The 15,521-nt window shown below is 38.8% G+C and overlaps 1 protein-coding gene across 5 annotated transcripts in view; it reads left to right on the top strand.

Moving 5' to 3' along the window:
* LOC126260117 (neurexin-1a) overlaps window positions 1-15,521 on the top strand; it is a 2,420,624-nt gene that overhangs the window by 2,368,230 nt on the left and 36,873 nt on the right. For 2 of the 5 annotated variants that reach the window (XM_049957356.1, XM_049957355.1), the window contains one exon: window positions 2,519-2,707. In XM_049957356.1, coding sequence (XP_049813313.1) covers window positions 2,519-2,707 — 189 coding nt within the window. Of the gene's footprint in view, window positions 1-2,518; window positions 2,708-3,896; window positions 4,446-15,521 lie in introns of those variants that run through there. The other 3 variants (XM_049957359.1, XM_049957358.1, XM_049957357.1) reach the window with 3 other exon arrangements.

The raw sequence follows: 15,521 nt of genomic DNA, 5'->3' as shown, positions 1-15,521 counted from the left end.
CGATTGCAATGCAAATGTCACACAAATATCAGTCTGGAGTGGGCCAGGAAAGGGCAGGCATAGCAGGGTACAGTTTGGGGGACAGAAGAGCACTGTCTCACGGGTATGAAGGGACTAGATGGCAGCCTGACAAGACTGCCATATGCAGTGTCGAGAGGTAGGATGTAGTGGAAAAAATCAGGGAGTGGTAAATGTGAGGAGCAGAGAAGGGGAAAGGACAGGGGGGTGCACTTGCAGAGGGCAGCACACAATGGGGTGAGGACATGTAAAAGGGGGGAGATAATATGGCAGAGGGGGTGGAAACTGTTGGATGCAGAGAGCGGGGACAGTAGGTTACCGTATGTTAAGGCCAGGATAATTTTTTGAGCGGAGAAGGTGTTGCAAGGATAACTCCCATCTGCACAGTTCAGAAAAGCTGGTGGTGGAGGGGAGGATCCAAATGGCCTGGGTTGTGAAGCAGCAATGAAATAAAGCATGTTATGGTCAGAAGCATGTTGTGCCACAGGGTCATCTACTTTGCTCTTGGCCACAGTTTGGCAGTGGCCATTCATCCTGGTGAATAGCTGGTCGGTAGTCATATCAGTATAGAAAGCTGTGAAATGATTGCGGCAGAGCTGGTATCGTACATGACTGTTTTCATAGGTGGCCCAGGTTCTGATGGGGTAAGATAAGCCCGTGACAGTGCTGAAATAGGAAGGGCTGGGTTTGTGGATTGTGCAAGTCTTCCACCTTGGATTTCCTCAGGAATATTGTCCCTGTGGCAAAGGGTTGGGACTGGAAATGGCGTAGGGGTGGACTACGGTGATGTGGAGGTTGGGTGGTGACAGGACACCACTTTAGGAGGGTTTGGAAGCATCTTGGGTAGGATGTCCCTCAGTTCAGGGCATGATGATAGATAATCATAGCCGTGACAGAGGATGTGGTTTGAAAGAGGAGGGAGGAAAGGAAGTGTGTGGGGATATGACATGGAAAATTGTTTGCACACTAGAGCTGGGGAATAGTGCCTGTCTGTGAAAGCCTTGGTAAGACTTTCAGCATACTGGAAAAGGGAGTTCTTGTCACTGCAGATATGCCATCTCCAGGTGGCCTGTCTGTATGTAGGGGTTTTTTGGTTTCAAAAGGATGTGCAACTATCAAAATGCAGGTACTGTGGGTGGTTGGTGCATTTAACATGAACAGAGGTGAGTATTGAGCCATCAGATGTCAGTGTCCAGGAAAGTGGAATGTTGGGCTGAGGAGGACCAGATGAAGCACATGGGATAGAAGATGATGAGGTTGTGAAGGAATGAGGATAGGGTGTTTGTTAGCCCTGAGTTCACATCATGAAGATACCATCAATTAACCTGAATTAGACCAGGGGTGGGGGTTTTGGGTTTTGGAAGGCTAGGAAGGTTTCCTCTTATCCTTGTAAGTGGTCTATTAGAGCGAAGTGAGAACTTATCTTCTCATAATACATGATATTTGATCTAATCCCTAAATTGTTTTTAATGGTTGACAGTAACAAGCAGGTCTAGCTAGCATTTCCTTTATAGCCAAGAACACAAACCTAGTGGGAATAATCCTCAAAACAGAAGACTGATCTTCTACTCCTAAAACGGAAACTATAAGCGAATAAATACATAAATATTGAATCTCTAAGTGTAGCACCTTACAAATTGTGTCATCCTGCTCCAAAGTTTGGAGTGGCTTGTCTCTTCATCCAGCAAATGTGCACACTAACATTTTTTCTATTGCCCCTAGAAAAATTTGCCATTTCTGTCTCTCTAGGCCATGCCGCAAATAATAAGACATTCCTCATCTGTTTCACGCATTGTGAATATTCTTTTTGAAATTGTTAGAAGCATTTTGGGATAAATGATGAGAGTTATCTCAGTTCTGTTTCATCTAAATATACATGGGATTTACTACTCAAAGTCTCACTGCCCATTACCCAGAACTTTTTATAGCTTACGCTAGTTCTCCTGACTCATTAATATTCATATAATTTGATCATAATTAATTACCATGTGTCATAATAAAGCATTGCATTCAAAAGAATATCCTTGAAATTGAGTTACTCTTCATATAAACAGTTTTGTTCTATGTGAATTTTTATGAGACATTTAAACAGCTCCTTCTTTCCATTTTATAGACTGATTTAGTTGCTGTCTTGCAGTATACAGCACTTACTCTGTGATCTTCCTGTATATGGCTGTACTGGTCATGGTTTCTTGTATCAAATCAAAAATGTACCTAGGTTTTACACAATGTACAATGTTTAATTAGGTATTAATTTCAAAATTAATCTGTTGATAAAATGGAAACGTAATTCACTAAAAACTAGCCATCCACAGGAAATAAACTAAGGGAAGTAATACGACAGTAGCTCAAGTATCATTAAATATTTCTTTTACGCTGATAACTTGAAACCGTATGAGGTACCATATAAGTTGAAGAAAGATGTAATTGACTACTCTGTATTTACAAGCTACAAGGGAACTGCTCAAGCCATGAAGATGAGCTGGTGCATTGTTCGCAGGAGATGACCTCATCACGCCAGTGTATGTGCCGCCCACCCGACCCCCCACCACCGTGACCCCCAAGTCACAGCAGAACGGCCGAGGACTAGCGACGGGTAAGCCCTGTGACGACGAGGACTGCTTCACCGGCTCGGGGTCAGGTGAGGTGTCCACAGAAGATAATACGTCCACTTCTCATGCTGCGAAAGGTAAAGTTGGACAGTGGACACCTGTACAGCACGGAAAAGTCACAGCCTCTGGCCCTCTAGGGATAGACTGCCACATTGCTAGCTTACACATTCTACAAGAGTGTGTGCATCTGCCACTATCTCTTAGTTGATCCACTGGATTATTGCCAACAGTATTGCCTTTGTAAATGCTTAAGTCACACAAGCATTTTCAACGTAATGCAGTATTTTGATAGCCAGTCAAAAGCTAAAATATATTTATATATATAGTCACCTAGATTCAGAGTATGAGTAACAACTGCACCATCTACTTAAATCAGATAGTTAGCGTCTCTAGTTTCACTCTTATTTCCTCTTTGTATCACAGGTAATGCAGACGACTGTAACAAAAGGCTTCTAAATACCAATGGCCATTGTATGAAAAGCAATATAAATTTCATTTCTGATGTCTCAATGGTCTTTCTTTCAATTACCGACACTTATAGTGTTCATATGATGGCTAAAATGGAGTGGAGTGTTCTCTTTCATGTACAGTATTACTTTTTGTCTCATATTTGCTACACTAGTGCACGTTTGTTGAACAGCTGGATACATTCGAGAACCCTGTTGGGAATTACTTCAGTGTGTCTCTTGCTGAGACAGGATGCTGAACTGAGAAAATGTATAAATTTCATATCTAAGAAACAAAAAGATGCATTTCAGGATTCTGCTTCTAATAAAAAAAGGAAATATACAAACCTCCTGCTTTTATTTTGAAATAATCAGGTATGTTTATCCATATCAAATTGCATATGGTGAGTCCTATATTCCAAAAATAGCCGAAACACTTTGTAGATAAAATTCAATGCTTAATTAAATCCACTCCCAATCATATCATGAATTTTAAGCTTCGACAAGCAGAGAAAAATCATTCTGAACAGGTCACTTTCTTATTTACAGGTAGTATTTCTGCCAAACCCTCCCCCCAGCTTTTCTATACAGGCCCTTACAATAATATACTTAAGACCACAATATTTCTTCCACAAATTCATAGATTACTTCTCATAAAAAGAAAGATACAAAGTAGCAATATTTGTGAAACTCCAAAAAAAGCTCTGACAAGGTGAACCAGGTATGTGTAGAAATAATACTTCATGTCTGATACCATTGATTGTAGTTTGGAAGCAGGTACAATTGTACCACAGAGCAAAAACGTGAACTCTTATCACAGAAACGCCGGCAGCAAACGACGTGGACAACCTGACAGGCAGCACGTCCAGCCCTGATCCCCACTCAAAGCCCCAACCTGATGCAGGGTCAGCCATCTCTCGAGCTGCTGAGAATACGATGGTCATCATTGCGTCGATTGTTGGTTTGCTCGTCTTGCTCTGTCTGCTGCTGCTGCTCATCCTCAGAATTAAGGGACACAACAGGCACTCAGATGGAAAATATGTGGTCAGGCAAAGTGACAGTTTCCACAAATCCACAGGACCCAATGCTGCTCTCCTGGCAGCAGCAGAAGTAGGAGAGCAGTATCCAGAAAGTGTTATTAACATAAAAGACAAGGACAAAGATGGGTTTAAGGAGTGGTATGTCTGAAAATATAACAGAGTGCCTCGATTTGTAACCTACATGAAAATTTCTTCCAAAGACGAATGGTTTTGAAGTGAATAAAATTTCAAACTTCATTTTACAATCAATTTGCTATTACATGCTGTGGCAACATATGCTGCAGTCCACAAAAAATATAAATGGTGCTACAAGATATGAACTGTGGTGACAAGACATATATTTTGCATTAATAAGATAAAATAATAAGTTATCATTTATACTTTGTATTTGCAAAGCATGAATATGAAATGTTGCTTATTCATTGTTATATTACATAATAAATAGCTTCTATAATGAACTGTTAGTGCACAAACTGTATAAGAATTAAACACATATATAAACAGCTAAAGCAATATGAAACTGAGCTTACTGATTCGAGGGTGGTTGCCAGATCTTACTACAACAAACACCTTTCTCACAAATATCACTAAATCCACTATGTCATATGTGTTTCTGCAACTGCATGCAACAAAACATTTAACATCAGTACTGTTGTTTTAAATTTAAATACAAAGATTTATTTCACACAAAGTATAAGTTTCAGGAATTGCTTACAAATAACAATGTCTCCTTTGTTCGAATTACACATGACATGTATTACAGTCACTAAATATTATTTTATAACTGTCAATACTGACAGTTAAAAACAATACAGTGTTGATATGCTAAATACAGCTGCAATTTGTGTGTTACATATAAACTCATGAAAGGGTTATAATATTCCCTTCCATCCAAGAACACACTGAAAATTGAGTGTCAGCAGCATAAAAACCTGTGATGCCTGCATGCATTTTTAAGACAAAGAGGAGTACAGAGAATATCACAATACTGAGTGCATGGTCTGTAACAATGCTTGTATTTTCAAACAAACATTTTTAAAAGAATTAATTGAACCAGGAAGAAAAGAGAAACTACAATATTAGAAATACCTTATCGACTAGTAATCATATTCAAACTGCACATTTAAGATTTGTTATAATAGTTACATCAAAAGGAAAGTGCATATTGATTATATGGAGAATTATTTTATCCTAATACTTTTTTTTTATTTTATGTCATTACATCTGATAGAGCGCACTTTCATTGTGCACTAATATCACCACTAATTACTATAAACCTGTACAAGACACTTTTGCAAAATATTTTAATAGTAACTTGAGAGAGACTGTGCATACCTTCTGCATGTACATAAATAACATATGGATGTTGCACAAAGAATGTTTAACTGACATAAGGCTCTCATGTGCTTCCAGTGTTACTTCATTAAACCCAAAGATATTTAGTTCAGTACCATACTACCTTTGTACAAATGTAACAATCTGAAAGTGAATGAAAACTCAAATTGTGTAAAGCACTGCACTGCATGTGGTAAATATTATGTCACTATCCCTTGCACCATTAAGCATGTGCATGGAATTTGTTCCCAAAACTGTTTATTTGTATAGTAAATTGTGGCAGTACTGTAAAGCAATGGTACTTTTGAGTTTTTGTGTTGTTTCCTAATATATCACACATTTATATCTTGCATTTCAACACCAACTGTAAATAGTGGTGATGGTACAAAAGACAAATTGTGTTCAGAATAGCAATACAAACAATTAATTAATTAATGAAGCCTGTTATTACCATCACTACAATGCAGTTAAGTAATACTGCAACACACTTTTTTATAAAGTGTTCCTTACCAAACCAAAAAAATCCACACATCTTGCAAATATAGATGTGAAATACAAATGTATTCTTGTTAGTTAGTGCCTTTCTATTAGTAATATTTTGTGTCTCAGTTCAAGTAACACAATAAATTTCAAGGTGTTATATGTCACAATCCTGGACATTCAACTTTCTTTCTTTCTTTTTTTCAAATCCTTCTTCCTTCTGTAAGTTGAGTCTCCAACATTTCTGACAAAGACATTTTTCCAGTAATAACTTTAATTTAAACAGCTACTCTACAGTGAATACAGGTAAAATACAGTGTTTGTATAATGTTCTACACAGTTATCTTGAATCTTGTTTGCCAATTAGGAAAAACACACAACACCTAATGCCGTGAGTCTGTTTAATTCTAATGCCAGCAGTATCTTGGTTCAAATAAGAAAATTTAAAAAAATATTCATAAAATTCAACACAGTTTGATAAACATAATAAAAATGAAACTATCATACCTGCACTATCAGCAGACAGAACAGTGACACTTCCTTTCAATGAAATATTCAACAAAAAGATATTTCCGAATATACCATGGCTTCATTATTATTTGACATATATTACTGAAGGTGTACAAAAAATGACAAAATAAATGGTTTTCTGAAATGTATGTGGCAGCTATAACGTTTGTTTCACTATTGCATACAAAAGAGAGGTGGCAAAAAGATTTCAAAAGATAATAGAGTTAATTCATGTTACGACTATAAAGCCACTAGACATAACTGTAACGCTGTTGCCTAAAATAATGCAGAGGATGCTTAGAAAGGAAAGTGTGCATTTGCAGTGCTGAATGTCATGGCTAATGAGCTGGGGTTCTTCTCCGTGATTGTTTTTAAAAATGTAATAATTGATGTTCAATAATGAAATAGAAATATTATTCAGAAAATAGTATGACAGGAATGAATCATAAAAAAGAACGAGGTTTCCACTTTCCAACTGCTTCTGAAGTGATGGTAATTATTCTGTCTGAATAGCCTTAATAATTGTATGATAAATACTTACTGCATTGTGCAATTACATGTGTGTCTGATAACCTTAAGAAAATGCCTTATTTGCAGAGTATTTCTCACCAGTGATTTACTTAAGTACTTTCAATTTCAGTTTCTTTCACTCTGAAGAAAACACTAGTGCCAGTTTTTCTTTGAATATTTGAAAATAATATAGAATTAGTTCAGAAAAAATATGTTTACAATGAGTAAAAAACAAATGTGTTACCTTTTCCATTAGAAACAAGCTCTACTTATTATCATTAGTGATCCCATAAATACCTTCTCCCTTAGAAACAATATCAGTACTATTTTGAATATCAGTACTTTCTCCAATCTCAGGGATGTAATGCACTGAGATCTGCTAAATTCTACAATTATGATGAAGTAGGTAGTCGTTAGAGGTGGTGCACAAGTTCAAAGTTATCATAAACAGGGAAGGCATTCGGCCATGCCATTTTTCAGAAGTTCCCATACACTATTTAGAAAAACCATGGAAAACCTAAATCTGAATGGTCAGATAAGTATTTAAGCCCTAATGCATGCCCAGCACCATGCCAAGGTGCCAACTTAATTGGTTGCTGTGGGAGGAAGCCTTGTTCACAATCCAGCTTCCAGGAAATGACTCCTGACAAAACAGACTGATTCTCTGGGACCTGATTTGTATTGCAGTCACAAGGATCACCAGCAAGTGTGCCTTCTTTGGGCCCCTCACACAATGATATTCACTGTATGAAGTGCTTTACTAAGTGCAGAGACTGAAAAAATGTGCAGCTCATTCCTGTTCTCATGAAGAGTCATCAAACAGATGCTTACTATTACAGCCCTATATCACTGATGTTAGTCTGATGCAAAATCTTTTAACACATTGTATACATGCATGTTATGACCTTTCTGCAGACTGAAAATCTCCAATGTAGGAATCAACAAGGATTCTGCAAACAATGACCATGTGAAAACCAGCTCACTCAGTTCGTCCACGAGACCTCAACATCAGTAGATACTGGCACCTGTGAGGGTTTGTGCAATGTTCCTTGACTTTCAGGAAGAGGTGACATTGTTCTACTCTTGTCACCTAAGAAATAAAATATGTACATACATGTGATTTCTCAGGTTCTTTTCGTCATGATTGATTAATAGTGAGCTTCTAGGTGTTCAGAAAAGTTGTTGTTTCCATTTTCTGCACAATATTTTGATGACCCTCCCCCTCCCCCCATGAACCATGGACCTTGCCGTTGGTGGGGAAGCTTGCGTGCCTCAGCAATACAGATAGCCGTACCGTAGGTGCAACCACAACAGAGGGGTATCTGTTGAGAGATCAGACAAATGTGTGGTTCCTGAAGAGGGGCAGCAGCCTTTTCAGTAGTTGCAAGGGCAACAGTCTGGACGATTGACTGACCTGGCCTTGTAACACAAACCAAAACGGCCTTCCTATGCTGGTACTGCGAACGGCTGAAAGCAAGGGGAAACTACGGCCGTAATTTTTTCCCGATGGCATGCAGCTTTACTGTATAGTTAAATGATGATGGCATCCTCTTGGGTAAAATATTCCGGAGGTAAAATAGTCCCCCATTCAGATCTCCGGGCGGGGACTACTCAAGAGGTTGTCGTTATCAGGAGAAAGAAAACTGGCGTTCTACGGATCGGAGTGTGGAATGTCAGATCCCTTAATCGGGCAGGTAGGTTAGAAAATTTAAAAAGGAAAATGGATAGGTTAAAGTTAAATATAGTCGGAATTAGTGAAGTTCGGTGGAAGGAGGAACAAGACTTCTGGTCAGGTGACTACAGGGTTATAAACACAAAATCAAATAGGGGTAATGCAGGAGTAGGTTTAATAATAAATAGGAAAATAGGAATGCGGGTAAGCTAATACAAACAGCATAGTGAATGCATTATTGTGGCCAAGATAGATACAAAGCCCACGCCTACTACAGTAGTACAAGTTTATAAGCCAACTAGCTCTGCAGATGATGGAGAAATTGAAGAAATGTATGATGAAGTAAAAGAAATTATTCAGATTGTGAAGGGAGACGAAAATTTAATAGTCATGGATGACTGGAATTCGAGAGTAGGAAAAGGAAGAGATGGAAACGTAGTCGCTGAATACGGAATGGGGCTACGAAATGAAAGAGGAAGCCGCCTGGTAGAGTTTTGCACAGAGCATAACTTAATCATAGCTAACACCTGGTTCAAGAATCATAAAAGAAGGTTGTATACATGGAAGAAGCCTGGAGATGCTGACAGGTTTCAGATAGATTATATAATGGTAAGACAGAGACTTAGGAACCGGGTTTTAAATTGTAAGACATTTCCAGGGGCAGATGTGGACTCTGACCACAATCTATTGGTTATGAACTGTAGATTAAAACTAAAGATACTGCAAAAAGATGGGAAATCAAGGAGATGAGACCTGCATAAACTGACAACCAGAGGTGGTACAGAGTTTCAGGGAGAGCTTAAGGCCCAATTGACAGGAAGGGGGGAAAGAAATACAGTAGAAGAAGAATGGGTAGTTGAGGTATGAAGTAGTGAAGGCAGCAGAGGATCAAGTAGGTAAAAAGATGAGGGTTAGTAGAAATCCTTGGGTCACAGAAGAAATACTGAATTTAATTGATGAAAGGAGAAAATATAAAAATGCAGTAAATGAAGCAGGCAAACAGCAATACAAACGTCTCAAAAAAGAGATCGACAGGAAGTGCAAAATGGCTAAGCAGGCATGGCTAGAGGACAAATGTAAGGATGTAGAGGCTTATCTCACTAGGGGTAAGATAGATACAGTCTACAGGAAAATTAAAGAGACCTTCAGAGAAAAGAGAACCACTTGTATGAATAACAAAAGCTCAGATGGAAACCCATTTCTAAGCAAAGAAGGGAAGGCAGAAAGGTGGAAGGAGTATATAGAGGGTCTATACAAGGGTGACGTACTCGAGGACAATTTTATGGAAATGGAAGAGGATGTAGATGAAGATGAAATGGGAGATATAATACTGCGTGAAGAGTTTGACAGAGCACTGAAAGACCTGAGTCGAAACAAGGCCCCGGGAGTAGACAACATTCCATTAGAACTACTGACAGCCCTGGGAGAGCCAGTCCTGACGAAACTCTACCATCTGGTGACCAAGACGTATGAAACAGGCGAAATACCCTCAGACTTCAAGAAGAATATAATAATTCCAATCCCAAAGAAAGCAGGTGTTGACAGATGTGAAAATTACTGAAATATCAGTTTAATAAGTCACGGCTGCAAAATACTAACGCGGATTCTTTACAGACGAATGGAAAAACTAGTAGAAGCCGACCTCGGGGAAGATCAGCTTGGATTCCATAGAAATGTTGGGACATGTGAGGCAATACTGACCCTACGTCTTATCTTAGAAGCTAGATTAAGGAAAGGCAAACCTACGTTTCTAGCATTTGTAGACTTAGAGACAGCTTTTGACAATGTTGACTGGAATACGCTCTTTCAAATTCTGAAGGTGGCAGGGGTAAAATACAGGGAGCGAAAGGCTATTTACAATTTGTACACAAACCAGATGGCAGTTATAAGAGTGGAGGGGCAAGAAAGGGAAGCAGTGGTTGGGAAGGGAGTGAGACAGGGTTGTAGTCTCTCCCAAATGTTATTCAATCTGTATATTGAGCAAGCTGTGAAGGAAACAAAAGAAAAATTCGGAGTAGGTATTAAAATCCATGGAGAAGAAATAAAAGCTTTGAGGTTCGCCGATGACATTGTAATTCTGTCAGAGACAGCAAAGGACTTGGAAGAGCAGTTGAATGGAATGGATAGTGTCTTGAAAGGAGGGTATAAGATGAACATCAACAAAAGCAAAACAAGGATAATGGAATGTAGTTGAATTAAGTCGAGTGATGCTGAGGGAATTAGATTAGGAAATGAGACACTTAAAGTAGTTAAGGAATTTTGCTATTTGGGGAGCAAAATAACTAATGATGGTTGAAGTAGAGAAGATATAAAATGTAGACTGGCAATGGCAAGGAAAGCGCTTCTGAAGAAGAGAAATTTGTTAACATCGAGTATAGATTTAAGTGTCAGGAAGTCATTTTTGAAAGTATTTGTATGGAGTGTAGCCATGTATGGAAGTGAAACATGGACGATAAATAGTTTGGACAAGAAGGGAATAGAAGCTTTTGAAATGTGGTGCTACAGAAGATTAGATGGGTAGATCACATAACTAATGAGGAAGTACTGAATAGAATTGGGGAGAAGAGAAGTTTGTGGCACAACTTGACTAGAAGAAGGGGTTGGTTGGTAGGACATGTGTCGAGGCATCAAGGGATCACCAATTTAGTATTGGAGGGCAGCGTTGAGGATAAAAATCATAGAGGGACACCAAGAGATGAATACACTAAGCAGATTCAGAAGGATGTAGGTTGCAGTAGGTACTGGGAGATGAAGAAGCTTGCACAAGATAGAGTAGCATGGAGAGCTGCATCAAACCAGTCTCAGGACTGAAGACCACAACAACAACAACAACATTTTGATGACCAAACCAGATTATACAGATTATCGCATCAGTTGTTTGAATGAATAGAAGAATTCCTAGAAAACAGAACACAGCAAGTCATTCTCAATGGTGACAAGTCATCAGACATAAAAGTAACTTTGAGCATACCTTAAGCAGGTGTTACAATACTATTACTTTTACAGTCACATACATTAAATATGTAGGAGCATGCATAAGGAGTGATTTAAAGCTGAACAATTGCAGAAATGTAGGAGTATGCATAAGGAGTGATTTAAAGCTAAACAACTGCAGAAAAATGATCTCGGGAAATACAACAGGCAGACAGAGCAAAATTCATTTATTTCATTTTGAACTATTTGGGTTGAATAATGTCAATATAGATCAAGTTTCCATCTGTTACACAGGTTTGCAGACTATACACACAGCTGCTCATCCTTACCATAGCCTTAAGATAGAAAATAATGATAAAAGTTGCTCCTCTGATCTAGGTAATTATGAGGGGAATTTTAAAAGTCCGTGCAAAAATAAAAACTACTTACGTGTTTGGCATAAACCTCTTGTATTTTTTGACATAGTCTCCTTTTAGACTTATACACTTTGTCCAACGCTGTTCTAATTTGTCGATCCCTTCCAAATAATAGGAATTTTCCAAGTCTGCAAAATAGCTATTAGTTGCTGCAGTCACCTCCTTGTTTGAATAAAATCTTTGTCACACCAGCCATTTCTTCAAATTGGGGAACAAATAGAAGTCTGAGGGAGCCAAGTCTGGAGAATAGGGGGATGTGAAACGAGCTGGAATCCTATTTCCATTAATTTTGCGATCACAACTGCTGAGGTGTGTGCTGGTGCATTGTCGTGATGAAAAGGACTTTTTTGCAGTCCAATCACCAAATGGTCCAATAACAATGAATAATATGCACCTGTAATAGTTTTACCCTTTTCCAGATAGTTGATGAGGATTATCCCTTGCAAATCCCAAAAGACAGTCGCCATAACCTTTCCGGCCAAAGGAATGGTCTTCGCATTTTTGGTGCAGATTCTCCCTTGGTAACCCATTGTTTAGATTGTTGTTTGGTCTCAGAAGTATAGTAATGTATCCATGTTTCATCCAGAGTGACGAAACAGCACTTAAAGTCCTGCAGATTCTTCCCGAACAGCTGCAAACCATCCTTGCAACACTTTACATGATACCGTTTTTGGTCAAGCGTGAGCATTTGTGGAACCCATCTTGCGGATTGCTTTCTCATGTCCAAATGTTTATGCAAAATATTATGTACCCATTCATTTGAGATGCCCACAGCACTAGCAATCTCACACACCTTAACTCCTCTGTCATCCATCATCATATCATGGATTTTATCAATGATTTCTGGAGTCGTAACCTCCACAGGGCGTCCAGAACATTCAGCATCACTTGTGCCCACATGGCCACTCCCAAAATTTTCAAACCACTTATAAACTGTTCTTATCAAAGGTGCAGAGTCACTGTAATATTTATCAAGCTTCTCTTTAGTCTCCTGAGGTGTTTTGCCTTTCATAATGTAATGTTTAATCACCACACAAAATTCTTTTCCGTCCATTTCTTGACAATCACTTGACTTCCTTGATTCACACGAATGCCAAACACAAAGAAATAGACCAATATGCCTAAAACTTGGTGTGTGTACTCTCCAAAGATATTACTAACTAAACATGACCTCAGTACATGGCGGTGGTGCTATCTCTCGGACTTTGCATGGACTTTTCAAACTCCCCTCGTATATTACTAAATTTCCTGCAAAACAGGAACACACACCCACACACATATATATATGAAAAAACTACAAAGAATGAAACTTGTCTAGCTTGAAGGGGGAAACCAGATGGTGCTATGGTCGGCCCGCTAGATGGCGCTGCCATAGGTCAAATGGATGTCAACTGTGTTTTTTTTAAATAGGAACCCCCATTTTTTATTACATATTCATGTAGTATGTAAAGAAATATGAATGTTTTAGTTGGACCACTTTTTTCGCTTTGTGATATATGGCACTGTAATAGTCACAAACATATGGCTCACAATTTTAGATGAACAGTTGGTAACAGGTAGGTTTTTTAAATGAAAATACATAACATAGGTATGTTTGAACATTTTATTTCGGTTGTTCCAATGTGATACATGTACCTTTGTGAACTTATCATTTCTGAGAATGCATGCTGCTAAAGTGTGATTACCTGTAAATACCACATTAATGCAATAAATGCTCAAAATGATGTCCGTCAACCTCAATGCATTTGGTAATACATGTAACAACATTCCTCTCAACAGCAAGTGGTTTGCCTTCCATAATGTCTGCACATGCACTGACAATGCACTGACACGCATGATGTCAGGCATGAAATATGCTATTCAATACCGCTTCAACCGCACGTGAGCTATGTGCCGGACATCCATCATGTTGGAAGTACATTGCCATTCTGTTGTGAAGTGAAACATCTTGTAGTAACATCGGTAGAACCTTATGTAGGAAATCAGCATACATTGCACCATTTAGATTGCCATCGATAAAATGGGAGCCAATTATACTTCCTCCCATAATGCCGCACCATACATTAACCCGTCTAGGTCGTTGATGTTCCACTTGTCACAGCCATCGTGGATTTTCCGTTGAGCAATAGTGCATATTATGTCAGTTTACATTACCACTGTTGGTGAATGACGCTTCATCGCTAAATATAACACATACAAAAAAATCTGTCATTGTCCCATAATTTCTCTTGTGCCCAGTGGCAGAACTGTCCCAGTGGCAGAACTGTACACAATGTTCAAAGTTGTCACCATGCAATTCCTGGTGCATATAAATATGGTATGGATGCAATTGATGTTGATGTAGCATTCTCAACACTGTCATTTTTGAGATTTCGGATTCTCGCACAATTTGTCTGCTACTGATGTGCGGATTTGCCGCGACAGCAGCTAAAACACCTACTTGGGCAGCATCATTTGTTGCAGGTCATGGTTGATGTTTCACATGTGGCTGAACACCTCCTGTTTCCTTAAATAATGTAACTATCCGGTGAACGGTCTGGACACTTGGACGATGTCATCCAGGATACCGAGTAGCATACATAGCACACGCCGTTGGGCATTTTGATCACAATAGCCACACATCAACACAATATCAACCTTTCCCGCAGTTGGTAAACGGTCCATTTTAACACGGGTAATGCATCACGAAGCAAATACTGTCCATACTGGGGGAATGTTACGTGATACCACGTACTTATACGTTTGTGACTATTACAGCAACATCTATCACAAAGCAAAAAAAGTGGTCCAACTAAAACATTCATATTTCTTTACGTACTAAACGAATATGTTTAAGAAAATGCAGTTGATATCCATTTGACCTATGGCAGCGCCATCTAGAGTGGCCAACCATAGCGACATCTGGTTTCCCCCTTCAAGCTAGAAGAGTTTAATTCTTTGTAGTTTTTTCGTTTGATGCTTATTTTGTGAGATATTTGGCCCGGTCACTATCAATAGGACACACTGTATATATCTTGAAAGAACAGTTTTTTTTATAATGTAAGAGTTTGTTGTGTAGGAGTGACAGATCATCTTGTGAGAATCACCCAAAAGTGGTGTGCAGTAAATAACATATGCTCAGTCCAGTCACTTCAGTTAACCTCTTCATGCTTACTATATACAGGGTGACAATTGTTGAACTATATGAAATAAAATCATCACAACTTCTGAACAGTTTGCATTAGGACATTCGAACTGCATGATTGGCCATAGGGCATGAGAGGAATTAGTATTCACTGTATGCTATGGTTAAGCGACAAAGTCCACTTTCAATTGGATGGGTTCATAAATAAGCAAAATTGGCAAGAAGTCTCTTCACCCTCAACAGGTGACTGTGTGGTGTGCAATGTCCAGTCATGGAATAATTGGTGTGACGTTCCTTGATGGCACGTTGACTACCAAACTGTATGTGAAGGTTTTGAAAGATGATTTCATCCGCATTATCCAAAGTGACCCTGATTTCAACAAGGCATGGTTCATGCAAGATGGAGCTCAACTCTATCGAAGCA

This window comes from Schistocerca nitens, chromosome 5, assembly GCF_023898315.1.
Source record: "Schistocerca nitens isolate TAMUIC-IGC-003100 chromosome 5, iqSchNite1.1, whole genome shotgun sequence".
Taxonomy (NCBI): Eukaryota; Metazoa; Arthropoda; class Insecta; order Orthoptera; family Acrididae; genus Schistocerca; species Schistocerca nitens.
This window is presented reverse-complemented; position numbering and strand designations above follow the sequence as displayed.